General features: G+C 39.9%; 1 protein-coding gene and 1 pseudogene across 1 annotated transcript; both read right to left on the reverse strand.

Annotated features, from left to right (window-relative positions):
- Positions 1-1149: 1149 nt before the first annotated feature.
- LOC122150821 lies at positions 1150-1734 on the reverse strand (annotated as a pseudogene).
- A 15861-nt stretch (positions 1735-17595) lies between these two features.
- Positions 17596-19611, reverse strand: KIF2B (kinesin family member 2B). The gene has a single exon (XM_007949655.1). It carries the CDS (start codon positions 19609-19611, stop codon positions 17596-17598), a length of 2016 nt encoding a protein of 671 aa, XP_007947846.1.
- Positions 19612-19859: the final 248 nt, after the last annotated feature.

Here is a 19859-nt window from a genome sequence, read left to right on the forward strand (position 1 = left end):
AGATCTCTGATAAAAAGTTCTGAGGTATGGGACGTGTTAATCTTCATACTAAAGGCTTCTGGTTTAAGATCTACCTGGAGGCATTAGGACTAAGCATGGGACGTGTTAATTTCCATACTAAAGGCTTCTGGTTAAAGACTTCCCTGGAGGCTATCAGGACTCGGGCCTCAGCTCCACATTTCCCCCTTTTTTGTTATGTACATGAGGAATCATTCTCTTGTACAAGAGATAAGGACTGATATTGTTGCTTTAAGACTGTAAGTTGTACAGTATTAACTCGATTTTTCACAAAGTTGACTAATCTGTTTAAAACACAAGGACTAACTGTTAGTAAAACTAGTTAATTACAGTATCAGAACTCTAAGCACCTGAGAGAGTAGGCACTTCTCAGAACATTGTTTTGTGCTACTCTTAACAGAAATTGTTTCCAGGTGGACAATTTTTAGCAATCAGGAGTTTTTCAGTTGCTTATAGAAAATTTCACTATGGAGTTTATAAAGACTTATGGGTGGCAAAGTTACACTAAGTAATTTACTGCACTGCAGGTTACCCCCTGGCTTTTCTAGCTATTATTTCTTTTATACTTCAAAAATTCATCTCTTTCACCATCAGTTTAAAAATAACCACACCTATGGAAATGTGTAAGCCAGCTACTTCATGCCTTTATTTCCCCCCATTTTAAATAGTTAATTTCTAATTTGCTCATCCTTATCAAACCAGTACTCTAAGGAGACAAACATGGTCCTTTCTCTCTGGAAAATCATCTTCTGTTCTGTTTGGAAACTTTAGGCACCTGGATCCATAAACAAGCAAAGTCCAGCCCAGCTCAAGCCATCAAATTGCAGCAACTTAACACCAGTTGTGTCAATCATCTTCCTCTTCGTTTGGTCAGGTTCTGGTCAGCTCAGCCCTAGCCATCCCAGCTAGGTCATGGGTACCAGCTGCCAAGTTTGGGAGTCACACTCTTCCCTTTACTTCAGACCAGCTAGCACCTTCTCTCACATCTTCAGTCCTCAGGGACTATTTCAATGCTTGTAGGCTCACAATTCATTGTACTTCAGACCAGCTAGCTCTTCTTATCTCCAGCACCTGGGCTTTTTTTGCTCAGGTAGGACAGGTCCAGCTGGGTGAGGTGCACAAAGTGCTGGTTTAACTTGATGAACTTGAGGTGGTTTGAAAATACTCAAAGAAATCTGGTGCTACTTCCAGGTCATTTTCGACGATCACAGCTGCTGAGAAGTTGAACCTGTGGAAAATCTGGTCCAGAGTCCAGTGGTAATGCCGCGTAATTTTATAGTAGTTCTGGAATTTGTGGTGGTCAGGTCGCACAGCAACGTGGTTCAGGTCAGGTTGCTGGATGTGCGTGATGGTGCTGCTATAGGAGGTAATGACCTGGGTTGTCTCCTCATGCTCACAGTTCTGGTTGACAATGATGGGGCACAGGCACATGCAATGGGGCAAGGGGGGCCCACAGTGGGCACTCTCAACCGCTGCTTCCACTGATCATGGTGCTCCTTAACCTGCTGCAACAATCCCCGCTGACGTTCTAACTCCACTTCAGCATAGGCGGATCACCTCACGGGTGAGGCTGGCAGGGTCGTCATCAAGAGAACTGTTTGAGGGAGGTTTGCTAGATGCTGGGTGTGTTTAGAAGAAGAGAAGGAGCAGGGCATTCCAGGCTACAAAGAGGATAGTGCCCCACAGCACAATCTCTGCAGACTGCTTCTTCAGCATCCTGGTCTTAGGTCAAAGAGTACTAAATTCAGTTCGTTTTTTCTTTGCTGCACTTCCCCCATTTCCACTCAGGTGGATCCAGGTGGTTACAAGCAAGTAACATACAAGTTTACTATTCACTGGCTTCCTTTAACTTTCAGTCCTGGGAGAGTTTTTTTTTTTTTTTTTTTTTCTCATGGACTATGATTTTTCTGCTTTGATGGACCCAAGGTTTATCTGCTTGCTCAAAATGCAAAAAGTTAAACAGTCATTTTTTTTTTTCCTTCGGGTCTTCTCTTCACATGTAAATTTTTCCTTCCCTCAGTAGTACTGGGTGGGGCTCAGGTTTCTCACTTAAGTTTCTATTTCCCCTTTTATTATATCCAATTAAGTATTGGCTGAAGGTGGACTTACACACTTTTAATCGTATAATTCATTTATGCAGAGAAGTCATTACATCTATTTACAATCTTTTCCAATTTTCATTTCTACTGGTTAAATATGTTTTATGTAAGAGTTAACATTTACTTGAATTCATTACTGCTAGAAACCTGTTATGACATAGGGTTCTTAGTTCATACCACTTAAGTTTTCTTAAGTACTATGATTTTACTGTTACTTTAATAGAAAGTATATCGTTAATGTGACATTTTGCAGTGAAAGATTCACTATTCTTTTTTTTCCACCTCATGAATAAATCTACTAAAACTGATATAAAGTTATCAAAGTTTCAATGTACTTCATGGTTTCTTTACACTTACTATTTGTGGGTATTAACAATGAGGTAAATAAAGTTTACACTTTCTCAACTTTTCTATAACTTAATACATATTTTTTAGATTTAACTTTTATTATCTTTTATGTTCTGGGATGACTAGACATTCTGCTTTAAGACAAAACTACTCTTGCTCCTCTCTCTCTGAAAAAAATTTAGTACCAGTTATTTCACGTCCCCTCTTGCTTTTCAGGTCATGATAAAACTTTCAATCTAGTTCTTAAGGTGGTTTCGTTCACTATCCCAAAATGTTATATTTTAATAATTACAATTTTTTTTTAATTGGCTCAAAAACAGTATGAAGTACACTCAGATAAACACATAATCCAAAACACATACTCCTTTTAAAGACATTTCAGGTCCATCTTTTTACTTTGATTAATATCTCATTCTATGCAAATGGCCTTGGGCCTTTGGCTGGGTATAACTAAAAGCTCTAGCTTCTGGATTAATTACTTATTTTAAGAGGTAACACTAAAGAAAGTAACTATTTAAGAATTCAAAGTTTCATTTCCCAGGCCCTTTCTTTTCTTTTACAAAGTCTGGTGCTTCTATGAGTCTGGAGCCACTGGTAATACTGCTCTAAAGAACGAAAAGTATGAAATGTTTTACAAGGGACCATGTCCCCTACATAGCAACAGACAATAAACGATAATGTTTAAACAGAAAAGAAACTTAAAATTGGATACTTTACACAGTTGAACATGCTCTATCAATTGCAAATAATTTTAAAATTTTCTTAAGTTTCTACAAAGCACAGTATTATAAGCTTGTAAATTATTTTAACAAATCCTGACCAAAATAATATACTTTACAGAGAGCCTAGAAGCATGGTTCATTAGGTAATCCAGTTGTTTTGTTTTTTTTTTCTAAACAGTCTTATGTTCTAGAAAAAATGAGAAATAGACTTTACTTCCCCCACTTTCAATATCTTTTGGGTGAAATTAAACAAGTAAAATAATTATTAATTGCTTCTAGTTATTAAAACAAAACAGTGTTAACAACGGTGCTCACAAAAGTGCTAAGTGACTGAACACTAGATCACGGTATCCTTGCTTCTGAACTCCAAGTGTACTCAGCTGATTCTGTTAGCTAGAACTCTGGTTCAGTTACAGGGCACTCCCAGTCCAGGAGATCTCAGGTTTGTTTTAGCAATGCTCATAATTTTTGGAAGGAGTAAAAACTAGAATGGACTCTTACAAGATGGAAAACAAGGTAAAGCTGAGAAGGAACAATTTGCTCCCAAGATACTCAGAGGTTTCTGCTATTCACTCAGCTAATACATCAGTGCATGCACACACACATATACATATTTAGTTAATATATTAAAATGACTTAGAAACAAATATTCTAGTATTTTAAATATTTAAGTTAAAAGTAAAAGATTCGAGAAGAGACACCGTATGTTTGATTGTACCTCTCATGCATCCTTTTTGTTAAAGGTTTCATTTAAAATTATATTAACACCAGCTTGGACTCCTTGGTTTCTATAGAGAGTCCATTATCTTCCAAAACAGATCTCTGGGCTTCCATCTGGATTCTTTTACATTCCTCAGTGGTGAACAAAAGCTGGAGGAGTTTGTTGACAATCCTCTCAGGTATGCTGATGAGCAGTTAAATCCAGAGTTTTGGGGCAACGCACTCTCTGCAGCTGCAATACCTGCTGACAATCATCCCAAGTGGGTTTATGAGTAAACAATATAGAATCTAACAAATTAATTAGGCTTTGGGGGTTTTCAGAAAAGGGGGTGTTTTGCACTTTCCAGTTATACAGGTCTGATGTTGAAAACGGCCAGTACTGCCAGGTTCTGCCTCTGTTCTCATGGGGCGGGCCAACCGCTCTGAGAGGCAGTGCCTGGACAGCAGACGATGGAGCTTCAGCCTCCTGAGAGCCCCACTGGTGCGGGCGGAGACCAGAGGCTGGGCCCGTAATGATGGGCGGCATTCGCTTCATTCCCTCCCGACACTTGTGGAACCTGGAAAGGGTGGGGAGGTGGAAGAGGGGCATAGGGAGGTGGAGACATGCTGCTTTCTAGGTCCATTAGATCGAGGTTAACCTGAGAATCAGGCAAAACTGGTGGAACAGCTGCTCGGGACCCAGGTCGTCTCGGCTTCTCCTTTTCGCTAGTCCCGAGTGAGGATGTTAATATCTTAACAGAGAGGTTGGGAAGAAAAGGTTTTAGCTGTGGGGGTGGGTTAGTTACCATATCTTGCTACACTAAAATGTAAGGAAATTGGTCCCGGTGCTCATGGGGGTCTGGCACTTGGACTTGGTCGAAAACGGCTCGATCACCTTTCCATCCAGTGAGCCTTCCGGTGGCCATCCCACCTTAAGAGAGGGCTATTCTGAAGAGCAAAGAGTTATTAGTTTATTTTTCTTAATTATTACAGACATTAGATCCTCTGGTTTTAAGCTCTGAAAAATGTTCAACCATCAGGGACAGAGGGGTAGTCTGTTTCTGTCCCATTTCAACCTCCTTTAAGGAAACACAGAACAAATAAAAGACAGTGGCCACACAACAAGAGACACCAGAACAGACAGCACAAATATCCGACACCCAGAAGAGATCTCGTTCCAGCACCACAGATTGGAGGGGCCTCTCCCCTTCCCTGAAGTGGGCTGCTCTTACCCAGAAAAAGCACCCACAGCCTGCCCGTGAGTGGAGAAAGGGCTCTTTTCCCCATTCATTCAGCGCGTCCGCTGATTTCCAGTCTTTCCTGATGGACTAGTGCCCCCACGCAAAGGGCGTATCTAGTCCTGCCAGCTCCATTTCCTGACCCCCACTCCCCTTCTGTTGGGGGCAAGATTCTGGCTCCGAACTTTCTTTTTCTCCTTCCCGGCCAACGCACCAAATGTTGAGCCCAGTTTATGAAGGAGTTGTTCAGCACGAGGAATTTGCCAACACACGACAATGCAAGTGCAAGAAGGAGAGTTTATTTGCTAGCTCGAGTTAGGGTCCCTGCTCTCACCCATTCAGTGGCTTGAGCAAAAGACTTTGTGCTCTTTTACTATCACACATTTATAGAAAAAAATATAGGTGGAGTAGATAATTGGGTTTTAGGACAGGGGTTTGGAAAGTTGGGGGGCGGGTTGGAATCCCCCGGCTTCAAAGGTGAGTGAGAGATTTTTTTGGGGCCGGGTGGATCTCTTTTATATGTGCAAAATCCATGGGGAGGTGAGAGCTGTTGGAGCCTTCAAAGGTGGGCGAGAGACTTTTCGGGGCCAGGGAGATCTCTGATAAAAAGTTCTGAGGTATGGGACGTGTTAATCTCCATACTAAAGGCTTCTGGTTTAAGATCTACCTGGAGGCATTAGGACTCAGCATGGGATGTGTTAATCTCCATATTAAAGGCTAAAGGCTTCTGGTTAAAGATTTCCCTGGAGGCTATCAGGACTCGGGCCTCAGCTCCACATTTCATTGTGTGAATGTTCATACTTTGGTTATCTATTCATCTGTTGATGGACATTTAGGTTGTTTCCATCTCTTCGCTGGAGTGAATTGTGCTGCAATGAACATGGATGTGCGTATGTCTGTTTCTGTCCTGTCTCTCACCTCTTTAAGTTATATTCCTAGTAATGAAATTGCTGGATCAATTGGTATTTCTATTTTCAGTTTTTTAAAGAAATGCCATACCATTTCCCATAACGGTTGTACTGTTCTACAGTCCCATCAGCAGTGTATGAGAGTTACAATCTCTCTGCAACCTGGCCAGCATTTGTTATGTCCTGTCTTGTTGAACTTTGCTCTTATTACTGGGGTGAGATGATATGTCATTGTTTCTTTGTTTTGCATCTGTCTGTATGCTCCCCTACTTCTGAACTCAAGTGTTCTCTATCCTCACAAGCATGCCAATAGGAACATGATCCTGGAATTTCTCCCTTCTGTTTCACTGGTGTTTCCATGACTTGCCACCAGCAACTCCTTCTGAAGGAATGACTGGTGGGTTTGAACTGCCAGCCTTCTGGTTAGCAGTCAAATCATTAGACACTACATCACCAGGGCTCCCTGTTTTGTTGTTGTTGTTGCTACTTCAGAATGGGTGAGAAAGTGTCCCAAGACTTGGCAATTATGGTAGTTCAGTTTATGTGTCAACTTGACTGGGCCTGGTTGAGTGGCTGGACAGCTGGATGTAGTATTCCCCATGATGAGACTGGTAATAAACTCTCTGGTGGAATGTGCTATGAGCAGCTGAGTAGCTGCATTAGGGAATGTGGTCTGCTTCCTGTATATAAACAGAAGCCCTGGGGAATGGTCTTGAGCTTATGGCATGCTTGGACCCTTCCTGTAGCCATGTCATTGTTCAGTAGCCTGCCATGCTCTGCCAATCTTGGGACTTACAATGAACTTAAATTAATGGCCTGCCATGTGGTTTGGCTACATCAGGACTGTGCCTTTTTACTTGTCGACCTTGGCTCTGTCAGCCTCAGCAGCCAGCAGCTGAATGAAGAAAAGCCTCTAGCTTCAGTGGGCTAGGAGCAGGGGGCAGAACTAAAGCCCAAGGTTGAGGGGCTTTCACCCAGCCCTTAGAGCCTGGCACTTTGGACTTGGACTTAAAGCCTCTAAACTGTGAGAAAAAAAACTCCTGTTTGTTAAGGCCATCCCATTTGTGGTATATTCTTGTCAGAAAGGCACTAGGTAACCAGAACAGCAATATTTCCTTCATGTGATCCCAGACCAGGAGATAGTCACCTTGTCATATGCTTTCATATGTGTATGTAATCAGTAAGCAACAACCACACTTCCTGCTTGAGTAAAGAGGGGAAGTTGCAAGGAAGATGGTGGAGATGAGAGGAGAAAGATAGGCAGGGGCAGAGCTCTAGGGGCTTCATCTATGCCTCTTTTCCTATCTGTCAGGATGACCCTGGGCTGCATGTCCTCTCTTGATACCTCCCCCTACACACATAAATATACTTCAAGAGCTTCTGTCATAGTCTGTGAGGAACAATATGAGGAGCTAATGAACACCAGCTTAGTACTATTAAAAAGCTCAAAAGCATTTGTTGAACAAATGAATCCATAACCACCAAACCCATGCCATTGTATCAATTCTGACTCAGAAAACCTATAGGACAGAGCAGAACTGCCCAATAGGGTTTCCAAGGCTTTAAATCTTTATGGAAGGAGACTGCCTTCTCTTTCTCTGGCAGAGTAGCTGGTAGGCTTGAACTGCCAACCTTTGGGTTAGCAGCTGAATGCTTTAGCCACTGCATCACCAGAATTCCTAGTGAATGCATGGGTTGGATATATTCCAGTTTAAAAGACAGAGCTTTAAGAGGTCTAGTTGACTAAACAAAAGTTTGTTTTATTGTTGTTCTCCCAAATTGCACTTATGACTTACATTTTCAATGGCTGAATTTCTCTAAAAATTTACTATCATTTTGATAATTTTTATGATTTTAGAAACTTAGTTAAAAGTATAATTTTTTTCTTTAAATATGTTTTTTTTTTTTAATAATGTATGTGAGCTGCTGTATGGAAAGTGAATTTGCTCTGTAAACTTTCATCCAAATCACAGTCTCATAACATTGACTGTAATTTCCCACAATGCAACAGCTCCCCTCCGACTTCCTCCCTCCCATGTATTGCTGCCCTGAGCTGCCTCCTTGTGCCTACATAGCCCTTCTATTTTCCCATGATTGATCTCTCCAAGGAGAGTATCTACCTAATATAAATGTTCAGTTCATATGCTTATCTTTCATTTGGCTGGAAGCCACAGGAGTGGGTTCAATTCCAGAGATGAAGGGCAGCTAGGGGTGGCCATAGTCTCAGTGGTTCCATCAGGCTTTATCAGACCAGCAAACCTGTTCCTTTTTTTTTTTAATGATTTTGAGTTTTGTTCCACATTGTTCTCCCTCTCTCTCCAGGAACTCCTACATAGATCCCTCTCCTAGTGGTTGACACTGGTAGCCTGGCACCACCTTGTTCTTCTGGTCTCATAGTTGTACAGGCTGAGGATCACATGGTGTACCAATTGTTTGGACTAATTGTTTCCATGCATCTTTGGTATCTATTCATATCTTCTGCCTATTTTTTAATTGGATTTTTAATCTTTTTGTTGTTGAGGTATTAGAGTTTTCTATAAATTTTAGAGATAAGCCCCTTGTCAGATATGTAATTATCAACAAGTATGCATTTGTTGCTCTCATCTTGTTATTGCTTTTTCATGGTGTTCCTGATTTCTTTGTTCCATATACTTTTCTGTGCTGAGCTCGTTTTGTTAAGAATTGTGTTACCACTTCCTTTGTTGCTATTGTTTTGGTATTTGCTAACTATTTGTGTTGGTCCTCTTTTTATTTTGATGTGAAGGTTTATCATTTTTCTTTGAGGTTACCCTGTGATTTATAATTTTCTTCCCAAATTTAGAATAGTCCGTTCTATCTTGCAGTTGTCTTGATTTCCCTACCACTTAGATGTTCTGTAACTACACATTTTTTTCCCTCTTTTTGGTTTGTAGTTGTCCTCATTTGTCAATTGATGTCTCTGGTTCCTTGTTTACAGTCTTGTAGGCTTATGTAATTTGGATACTTCCATAAGTGGGTTGGTTTCTGGGTTATGTCTTCATGTGTGTTAATGGTTGGTTGTTGTTTGCTGTTGTTTGTTCTCTGTCCAAAGGACTCACTTTAGCATCTCTTATAAGGTTGGTCTGCTTTTAACAAATTCCCTTAATTTCTCCTTATCTGGAAATGTCTAAATGCACCACCATATTTGAAGGACAGTTTTGCTGGGTATGAGTTCTGGTAGCGTAGTGGCTAAGGCACTTGACTGCTAATGAGAAGACTGGAGATTCAAACTCACCAGCCACTTCTTGGAAAGAAGGTTGGGCAATCTACTTCCATAGTGATACTGCCTCGGAACACCAAGGAGGGGTCACTATGAGTTGAATCTGACTCAATGGCAAATAACAACAACAACTTAATTTTTGCTTGGAAATTTTTTTCAGGGTTTTATATATACCATCCCATTGTTTCTCACCTGCATGCTTTCTGCCATGAAATCCGAGCTTAGTCTTATTGGTTGCCCCTTGTAGGTAACTTTTCATTTTTCCCGTGCTGCTTTCAGGATTCTTTGTCTTTGGTTTTGGTGAGTTTGATGATGATATGTCTTGATTTTCATTTGGGGTCTATCCTGTTTGGAGTTTGTTGGACTTCTTGAATGGATATATTCTCATCTTTCATCATACCAAGGAAATTCTATTCCAACTAATTTTCAACAATTTTCTCTTTGGTTTTATTTGTCTCTTCCTGTTCTGGAATTCTGATTACACATAGGTTATTCTTTGTGATGGTATCCCACATGAACCTTAGGCTTTCTTCATTTTGTTTTAATCTTTTTTGTGATTGAACCCTTTCTAAAAAAGTACTGAAGTATTTGTCTTCAATCTCAGTAATTCTGTCTTCCATTAATTCAATTCTTCTCCTTTTCCCTTTCAATGTGTTATCTAGTTCTGAAAATGTAGTATTAATCTTCTGGATTTCTATTTGTAGATTTTGTATCATTTCTAATCTTTAATTTATTTTGTCATTTTGTGCTTGTATTTTCTTTCAAATTTATTCTAGGGTTTTCACTGTGTTTTCCTTAGTTTTGTCAGTGTTTTCCTTGATCTGTCTCTTAATCTGTTGAAGGTACATAAATATAATTCTTTTGAATTCCTTATGAGGGAGTTCCAGTGCTGCTTCTTCCTCAGGGATGTGTTTTGGGTCTGTATCCTGCTCCCTTGTCGTTTCTGCTTTATCTTGCTTCTTTGTGTGGAGTGTGATGCTCTGTTGTCTCTGAGACATCAGAATATTTTTGTATTTATATTTAATTGGTGATTGTATGTTGTAGTGATTTGCCCATGATTTTCATTTTCTTTGTTTTGTTTGGATGTTATTTACATAAGCAGGGTACTGTGCTCCTCTATTCTCTATTTGGCAGCACTTACACACTCACCACATGTCTCCTTTTCCATTGTCAGCCTCTCATATGTCCCTACCATCCTTGGCAAAGAGAACTTATTCTTAGGCCCCTGGAATTTGAATGAGAATGCTGTCACTTTAAGATCCAAAATGGCCACCACTTGTAAACATTCAAACTGGCTGTGCCCTTGGTAACTTTAAATATCCAAAATGGCCATTGCTTGTAAACATTCAAAAGGGCTGCGACCTAGGTCACTTTAAATATGCAAAATGGCCACTACTTGTAAACAATCAAAAGGTCTGCAAATCAGAATTTCTGTTGGAAAACTACTGGGTCATAGAAGAAATAAAAAGTGAACTTAAAAAAATCTTAGAGTCAACAGAAAATGAAAATATAACATATCAGAACTTTGGGACATGGTAAAAGTAGTATTCTAGGGTAATATATAGCAGTAAATCCCTATACTAAAAAGAAGAAAGATTCAAAATAATTAACTTAAGTCAATTACTTGAACAAATAGAAAAGGAAGAACAAAAAAAGTCAAAGGCTACCAGATAAAAAGACATAATAAAGATCAGGGCAGAAATAAACAAAATTGAACATAGAAAAACAATTGAAATAATTAATAAAGTCATAATTGGTTCTTTGAAAATATAAATGAAATAAACTACTGGTAGATTAACCAAAGAATAAAACTAGAAGAGGCAAATAACCAAATTAAAAAATGAATTAGGTAACATTAAGAGAAAAAGATCGTAAGTCAATACTATGAGAAATTGTACTCCAACAAATTTGAAAACCTAGATAAAATAGACAAATTTCAAGAAAAACACCACCTACCAAAATTAACACAAACTGGTGGGAAATTTAAATTGACCCATAAAAAGAAGAGATTAAAGATGTCATTAAAAAAACAACAGCAGCCAACAACAAAAAGCCCAGAATCAGATGGCTATGCTAGAGAAGGCTACCAAACATTCAGAAAAAGAGTTGCCACCAATCTTACTCAATCTTTTTGAAAACATAGAAGAGGAAGGAACACTGCCTAACTCTTTCTATGAAGAAAGCATAACCCTGATACCTAAAGCAGGAAAAGACATAACAACAAAAAAAGAAAATCACAGACCAATGTACCTTATGAATGTAGATGCAAAATTTTTTCCACATAATTCTTGCCAACAGACCTCAGCAACATATAAAAAAATATCATACGACATGATCAAGTGGGATTAATACCAGGATTACATACAAGGCTGGTTCAACATTAGAAAAACCAATGAATGTAATCCACCACATAAATAAAACAAAGGGGGAAAAAACATGATGGAAAGGAAAGAAACCTCAAATACTCAAAACAATATTGAAGAAAAAGGACAAAACAAGAAGTCTCATAGGCCCTGATATCAAAACATATGGTATAGCCACTATATATATTGATTCTTTGAAATATATATATTGATTCTTTGAAATATATATATTGAAACAAACAAACAAAAAAACAGTATTGGTTAAATGACAGACACATAGACCAGTGGAACAGAATTGAGATCCTAGAATTAAACCCAGCCGTCTAAGGATAATTGATTTTTGACAAGGGGTCATTCCATTCAGTGGGGCAAAATCAGTCTCTATAATAAATGGTACATAGACCAGGAGGCTGTCATTTGAATAGAACAAAAGGACACACCATGGTTTAAAATCAGGAAGGGAGTGTGTCAGTGTTGTATCCTTTCTCCATACTTACTCAAGAGGTATGCTGAGCAAATAATCTGAGAAGCTAGACTATATGAAGAAGAACATGGCATCAGGATTGGAGGAAGGCTCATCAACAACTGTAGATGACACAGATATGCAGATATGCAGATGACACAACTTTGCTTGCTGAAAGTGAGGATAACTTGGAGCACTTACTGATGAAGATTAAAGACTGTAGTCTACGGTATGGATTACAGTTCAATATAAAGAAAACAAAAATCCTCCCAACTGGACCAATAAGCAGCATCATGATAGATGGAGAAAAGATTGAAGTTGTCAGACTTCATATTATTTGATTCTACAATTGACTCCAATGGAAGCAGCAGTCAAGACTCAAAAGATGTATTGCATTGGGAAAATCTGTTGCAGAAGACCTCTTTCAAGTGCTGAAGAGTGAAGATATCTCCTTGAAGACTAAGATGCAGCTAATGCAAACTATGGTATTTTCAATCACCTCCTATACATATGAGAGCTGGACAATGAATAAGGAAGACCAAAGAAGAGTTGATGCCTTTGAGTTGCGGTGTTGGCGAAGAGTGCTGAAAGTACCATGGATTGCTAAAGGAACAAATCTGTCTTCAAATAAAGGCAGGTAGCATGCTCCTTGGAAGAGAAAATGGCTAGACTTTGTCTCACCCACTTTGGTCATGTTGTCAGAAGGGATCATTCTCTGGAGAAGGATGTCATGCTTGGTAAAGTGGAGCATCAGCAAAAGAGGGAAAGCCCTCAACAAGATGGATTGACATGGTGGCTGCAATGATGGGCTCAAATATAGTAGGGATTGTGAAGCTGGCACAGGACTGGGCAGTGTTTTGTTCCATTGTACATAAGATTGCTGTGAGTCAAAGATGACTCAATAGCACATAACAACAACATAATAAATGGTGCTGGAAAAACTGAATATCTACCTGTATGAAGATGAAACAGGGCTCATACATCATGCCATGCACAAAACCTAACTCAAAATTGATCAAAGACCTAAGTGATAAATCTATCCCACAAAATTCCTAGAAGAAAATTATGGGTCACTATGAGTTGGGTCCAACTCGATGGCACATAACAACAACAACAATCTTTTGTAAAAATAGGATAGCAAACATTACAATAAATGCACAAGTAGAAGATGAAATAGATTAGTAGAACTTGTTAAAATTTAAAAATTTATGCTCATCAGATGACTTTATTAAAAGAATTGAGAGATGATGTACAGACTGTGAAAAATCTTCAGAAATGATTTATAAGTCTAATCTCTAAAACTGATTAAAAATAAAAATAAGAAACCCTGAAACAACTCAAAAACAAGGAGGCAAAAAGCCCAATGACAAAATGGACAAAGGAGATGATGAACAGAACTTTTACCAAAGAGGAAATCCCAGCAGCCAACAAACATGAGAAGATATACATAATCATTAGCCATTAGAAAGATGCAAAATCAGAACTATAGTGAAATATATCATCTTATCCCTAGTAAAATGGCACTGATTAAAAAAAAAAAAGTGGAAATTAAACAAAGAAAGAAGAAAAAATGGAATAAAATAGAAACCAGTATGCAGTTGAGTAATATTGAACAATGGAAAAAGACAGATTGTAGGTAATTTAACAAGAGTATCTAGTACACAATCCTTTTCACATGAGAAAAAATATTAAAAGCAGATTTATATATAATGACATTTTGTCAGCGTAGTTCTTTGGTGGGAAGAGTAATGACTGAAACGAGGCAAATGCTGAAGCACTGATGATATTCTGTATCTTGATCTGTGTGTTGGTTACACAGATATATTCACTTAGTAAACATTCATGAAGCTGTAGAGTTAAGATTTGTGTACTGTATCTTATAGCTGAAGAACAGTTTGTTATAAAAATAAAATACAAAAAAGTTGATAATGATCAAAATGTTGAAACTCCCAGTAGATTACCCAAATTTCCATGCATGTCAGGGCTGGAGGACAAAGGCGAAGGAAGCAGTGCTGGTGGTGGTAGAATAAAAGCAATGAGAGCAAGAACACAGTAAGTAACTACATAGAACAGAAGCAAGACTGAAAAATGAAGCTCAAAAATTCCTTGAATCAAATGAGAATGAAAACACAACATACCAAAATCTTTGGGACACAGCAAAAGCAGTGATCAGAGGCCAATTTATACCAATAAATGCACACATCAAAAAAGAAGAAAGAGCCAAAATCAACACTTTAAACCAACATCTCCAGCAATTAGAAAAAGAACGGTGAGAAAAGCCTACCATCACCAGAAGAAAGGAAATAATAAAGATTTGAGCAGAAATCAATGAAAGGGAAAAATAGAAAGACAAGAGAAAAAATCAACAAGACTAGAAGTTGGTTTTTTTAAAAGATTAAAAAAAATGACAAACCACTGGCAAATTTAACAAAGGAAAAAAGGGAGAGAATATAAATAACGTGAATAAGAAACAAAATGGGTGACATCACAATAGAACCAACTGAAATAAAAAGGATAATATCAGGATACTGTGAAGAACTGTACTTCAACAAATTTGAAAATCTGGAAGAAATGGACAGATTTCTAGAAGCACACTGCTCACCTAAACTGAAATGGAAGCAAGACTGGTCAATCTACTTCCATAAAGATTTACCACCTCAGAAATCCAATGGGGGTTGCTATGAGTCAGAATCAACTTGATGGCAGTATAAGCATATAGTAATGGGCATAATATTTGGAAGAGAGGGAGGAAGAAAATAAAACCACCCTCCAATCTTCTGCAGTATAGAGTAATTACCTGGTTCATATAGAAGAAAATGGCTCAGGGGATTAAATTCCTTGCCTAAAATTACAGATATCTGGATAAGAGAGTTGGAACTGAGACTAAGGCCAGACTCTTCGTTTCTTGTTCTTCTTTTTAATAATTCTTTAGTGTTTCTGGTGAAGGTTTGCACTGCATTTTCATTTCACATTCAACAATTTCTATACATACTGTTTGGTGACATTGTTTATATTCTTCACAATACATGAGCATTCTCAATACTTCCATTCTGGTTGTCAGTTTTCATTAATCTAGTTTCCCTGCCCCCTTAACATTCTGACCTTTGTTTTAAAGTAATTGTTGATCATTTGGTCTCCTATAAGTCATTTTCTAAAGGAGCACAGCACTCATGGGTGATGTTTATTTTGTGATCCAATCTCTTATTTAGCTAAAATACTGGGAGGCTTATTTCTGTTCAAGATTTAAAGACTGTCTCAGGGCAGTACTCTTGGGGACTCTACCAGTCTCAAGCATTAGGTCTGTTTCATTTAGGAGCTTGAAGTTTTATTCCACATTTTTTTCTCCCATTCTATCAGGGTCCATCTATCATGGCCCTGATCATGAGGTCAGACTCTCAAGCCATACTTTTTCATTATATTCATATATAACCAACACAAACAAATATCTTATTTTGAAGGAAAGAACTTCCTGGGCTAAAGGAGGACAGATATCCAAACTTTGGCTTTTTTCTTTTTCTTTCTTTCCTTTTTTTTTTTTTAATAATATAACTTTACCTGCAGAAATCAAGTAGCAGAATAGAAAAATACTTAGAGGCTGTAATATTGGCTGATAACTGGAGACCAGATGTTCATGATGATTCTGATATTTTATACTGAAAGCTTTTGGTAGATATTACTACTCTGTGATCAAGTTATGTGTCAGTTATTCTTGGTGTCAATAAGGCCTTTGCAACTTAGAGACAAGAACTTGAAAATAATGGACCATGAAAAAAAAGAAAATATATAAAGGGAGTCTGCTAAAGATATAAAGGGAATCGGGAGACTAATTTTCTTTGTCCCCAAATTTCCCATAATGCCATGTACTTCCTTCATAACTCATTTCATTTTCATTCTTTAGAATCTGGAAATGCTAGACTTGGAATTAAAATGTCATTTTTCTTATAACATTTTCATAAATATGTTTGCTGAAGGTAAATACATGTTTATTATATTTGGATTTGCATATCAGATTAGCTTTACTTCTTTTCCTCTTTTTTTTGGCAAAAGGATTGACCTTGTGATCCCTGAATCCTGAAAATGTTTTCCTTTTCCAATTGCTCTAAGCCTTTGAAGTTTTCCACATTCCCTGTGAGGCCTTTTTGGGATGTGTCCCACTTTAAGCCTGAGCTTTTCTACCACTTTCCTGACTTATTCCCTGCCCTAATTTTGATGCAAGAACACTTCTTATCTGAATCATGTAAGCACAGAATTTGGGAAAGAGAAAAAAGGCTGAAAGACACCATAGTCAATAAAATCCTTGGTTATGCAAAACACACACAAACTCATTCTTTATTTAATCACTCTCAGGAAACGCAATATTTTGCAATTTCAACTCAAAGTTTTTTTTTAAAAACAAACAAACAAACAAATAAAAAAAAAATCATCTCAATTCTAGGCTCTTACACAGTCTCTTAATCTCCTACCCCTGCCACCTACCCACTATGGCTGGATGGTAGAAAATGTCTATAGCTGTTCATCAGTACAACAGAGACAGGTGCATGGCTGGGTATCATTATATTTCCTTCCATTGTATTCCCCTTGGGAACCCTACTGGCACAGTGGTTAAGCACAAAGCTGCTGACCAACAGCTTGGCGATTAGAACACACCAGCAGCTCCATAGGACAAAGAGGTGACAGTGTGCTTCCATAAAGATGTGTAGCCTTTGAAACCCTGTGGGGTAGTTCTGCTCGGTCCTATATGGTCACTATCATTCAGAATTGACTCAATGGCAGTGGGTTTGGTTTTGCATTTTTGATGTACCCTTTGGTGTGTTCCCACCCCTAGTCCCTTAAATACAAAGTACTTTGCATTCCTAGCCACAAAATTCTGGGTATCTAGTTTCATCACAGCTGGATCCTCCCATAAAAGAGTTTTTCAACCTTGAACCCTATGGAGTGTGAGCCAGGATCATACTTTCTGTCCTGTGCATTGTATGATGTTTAAAACATCTCTGGCTTCTACCCACTAGATGCCTATACTACACCACCCCCTTACCTCCACTCCAGTTGTGACTACTGAAAATGTCTCCAGATATATGCTCTAGGAGGGCAAAACCAACACTGTTAAGAACCGTCCTGCAGAATAATAACGTACTATAGAAACACAAAGGAGCTCTGGTAGCATAGTGGCTAAAGCACTTGACTGCTAACCAGAAGGCTGGCAGTTCAAACCCACCAGCCACTCCTTGGAAGGAAGGTTGGGCAATCCTACTTCCGTAGTGATACTGCCTTGGAAACCCAAGGAGGGGTCGCTATGAGTCGGGGGCGACTCGACGGCACATTACAACAACAACAACATAGAAACACAAAGAAAGAAGGCAGACTGCATTTCCGACAAGCATATTTTAATGTTTCCAGGAGGATCTTTACATCTAGGTGATTTGGACACTTTTCCTGTCTGAGATGTGGGAACAGCAGCACCATGTCCATCATTTCAACCCTGATACCTTGTTATGGATGTCACTCTACTTTCCTCATCTTTTGGAAGTCAGCCTGTAATAATCTCAGTTTCTTTTGAATCTCAGTCAGAACACCAATTTTCTGATCCAAAATGACCAATAACTGGGCAATAAAAAAATCAGTACCATAGTTTACCTCATCAGCTGCCTCTTGCATGTTCTTGGGCCATTGGCTGGATTCCTTCCATGAAGTCATAGCATTCTCCACTGATGGAGTGGATAATGCTTCAATTTCTCCTTCAGTTTCTTCCTCCTTATCACTCTGTATACAAGGCATTTTAATAAATTTGTCCCTCTGAAGGGATATTTCTGAATTTTCATTGTGCTTTTGCAACATCGGTGCATGTCCTACAGAATAGAGGCTACGATGGTGGGGCCTGTCATCGAGAGCTAATGCTTTTACTCTGTTTGCATATCTTAAAGTGTTGAGGGTGTTTTCGCAAGAGGCCAACCCTGGAGAGATAGTAGCAATCATGCAGGTGGTTGAGTTCTGGCTTATAAAGGAATCCCGCAGTACCTGTGTGAGTTTGCTGGCTCTAAATGGAGTATGAGGCTTATTCTGACCTAATGCCCGGATGCATTCCTTGAGGGCTAGAAGACTTTTGTTAATCTCCGCCCCTTCCAGCTGCCTCTTTCGGTTGAGCTTAGCATTATCTGCTCCCCTTTCATTCCCAGCTAAGTCAACGAGGGAAAACTTTCCGTGCAGTTCCCCCTGTGACTTCAAGATGATCTGGAACACCGCATGACTCCTGGAAGAGTGGGCATTGACAGATGTCTGTCCAGAAGTCCGGCAGCTGTTCCCTAGTTCCACAAGGTTTAGAATGTCCTCTACACAGCACACCTCCTGTTCCCGCAGTCCAACCACGTGCATTTGCTGATTGCCATCTTCAAGGACTTTCAGTTGCTTCTTCCAGCTCAGTAAGTCATACACCTTGCCCCCATAAATCTCAAAAAATGTCCCATAGACTTTGAGATCCAGCTTCTCATAAGCAGGATTTTTGAGCATGAGGAAGACATCCTGCGCTGCCAGGGCATAGATACCTTCAGAGCAATCTTGGTCGCCGCCTGAGAAGGCCCCACCCATGGTGTGCGTTTTCCCGCTGCCCGTCTGGCCATAGGCAAAGCAAGTAGCCATGCCCTTGTGGAACATGGACTCCACTAGCGGCTGAGCCGTGAACTGGTACACTAACTCGTTGGAGGCGGTGTCATCAAAAGCATAGTCAAAGCAAAATGTCTGGTTCTCCAGGTAGCGGGTGAGGTCCACCTTTTGCTTAGACTCGTGTACCATGACCACATTGTGCGAAGGAATGGTGATGATATCCAGGTCTTTCATGATGGTCTCTTGCTGGTTGAGAGGCCGTTTCCTCACGCAGACACAGATCCGGTGGTCCTGCAAGGGCTCCAGGCCAGACATCTTGCTGCTGTCCAGGTGCCGGCGGTACTCCTTGATCATGCGCATGATCTGGGAGTTGGGGTTTCCTGTGTTGATATCACGGGCACGCTGGGCTCGGATCTCTAGCTGCTGCAGCCTGCGTTCCTCCCGCTGCTTGTGCAGTTTCTCGATTTCCCGCACGCAGGGTGATTTTTTCCGTTTCATTAGGCAAGGGTTACTGGGGACCCTCACAGCGACGCTGTCGCCTGAAGGCGTTTCATTTTTCTGGGGGATCATTGCCATCCACTGAGTGGCAATACGCTGGTCACCAATGGCAGAAGGCGGCACTAGAGACAAGGGTGACAATGGCCTGGACAGCATGGGGTGTTCGGCTGAGACCAGTGCTGGATTCAGCAGGAATATGGTCTCTAGATCAATCTTCTTGCCTTTTTTGACTTTCTCGACCCACTCTACTGTGACCCAAGCGTTTTCTCTGTTGATCTCTGTGACCACAGCGAGATGGATCCTCCCATCACTCCTCTTGATTGCCACACAGATGCCCACTTGGACATCTCTGAAGTGTGGCTTTAAGGGTTTCAGGGGCGAGAGGCACGGGGAGAGCTGGAGGCAGAACTGGCTGGCCATAACGAGTGATGGAGGTATCAGGGCTCTGGGATGGCTTTAGCACCGCCAGGGGCCCTTAGTGTTGGAGCTGCAGGACCTGAGCCCAAGCCAGCTTGATGCTCTGGGAGCACTAAGTTTGCTCACGGTTTCGTCCTGTCTTTGTGAGCGCTGGGACCAGGCTGTTGCCATGTGCGTCACAAAAGGGTGCGAAGAAAGCGCAGCACAGCCCAGGGTCTCTCTCTAGGTGAAGCGTAAGGGGAGAAATCACG

This window comes from Orycteropus afer, unplaced genomic scaffold (assembly GCF_000298275.1).
Source record: "Orycteropus afer afer isolate SDZICR_OR568_19922 unplaced genomic scaffold, OryAfe1.0 scaffold00249, whole genome shotgun sequence".
NCBI classification, from domain to species: domain Eukaryota; kingdom Metazoa; phylum Chordata; class Mammalia; order Tubulidentata; family Orycteropodidae; genus Orycteropus; species Orycteropus afer.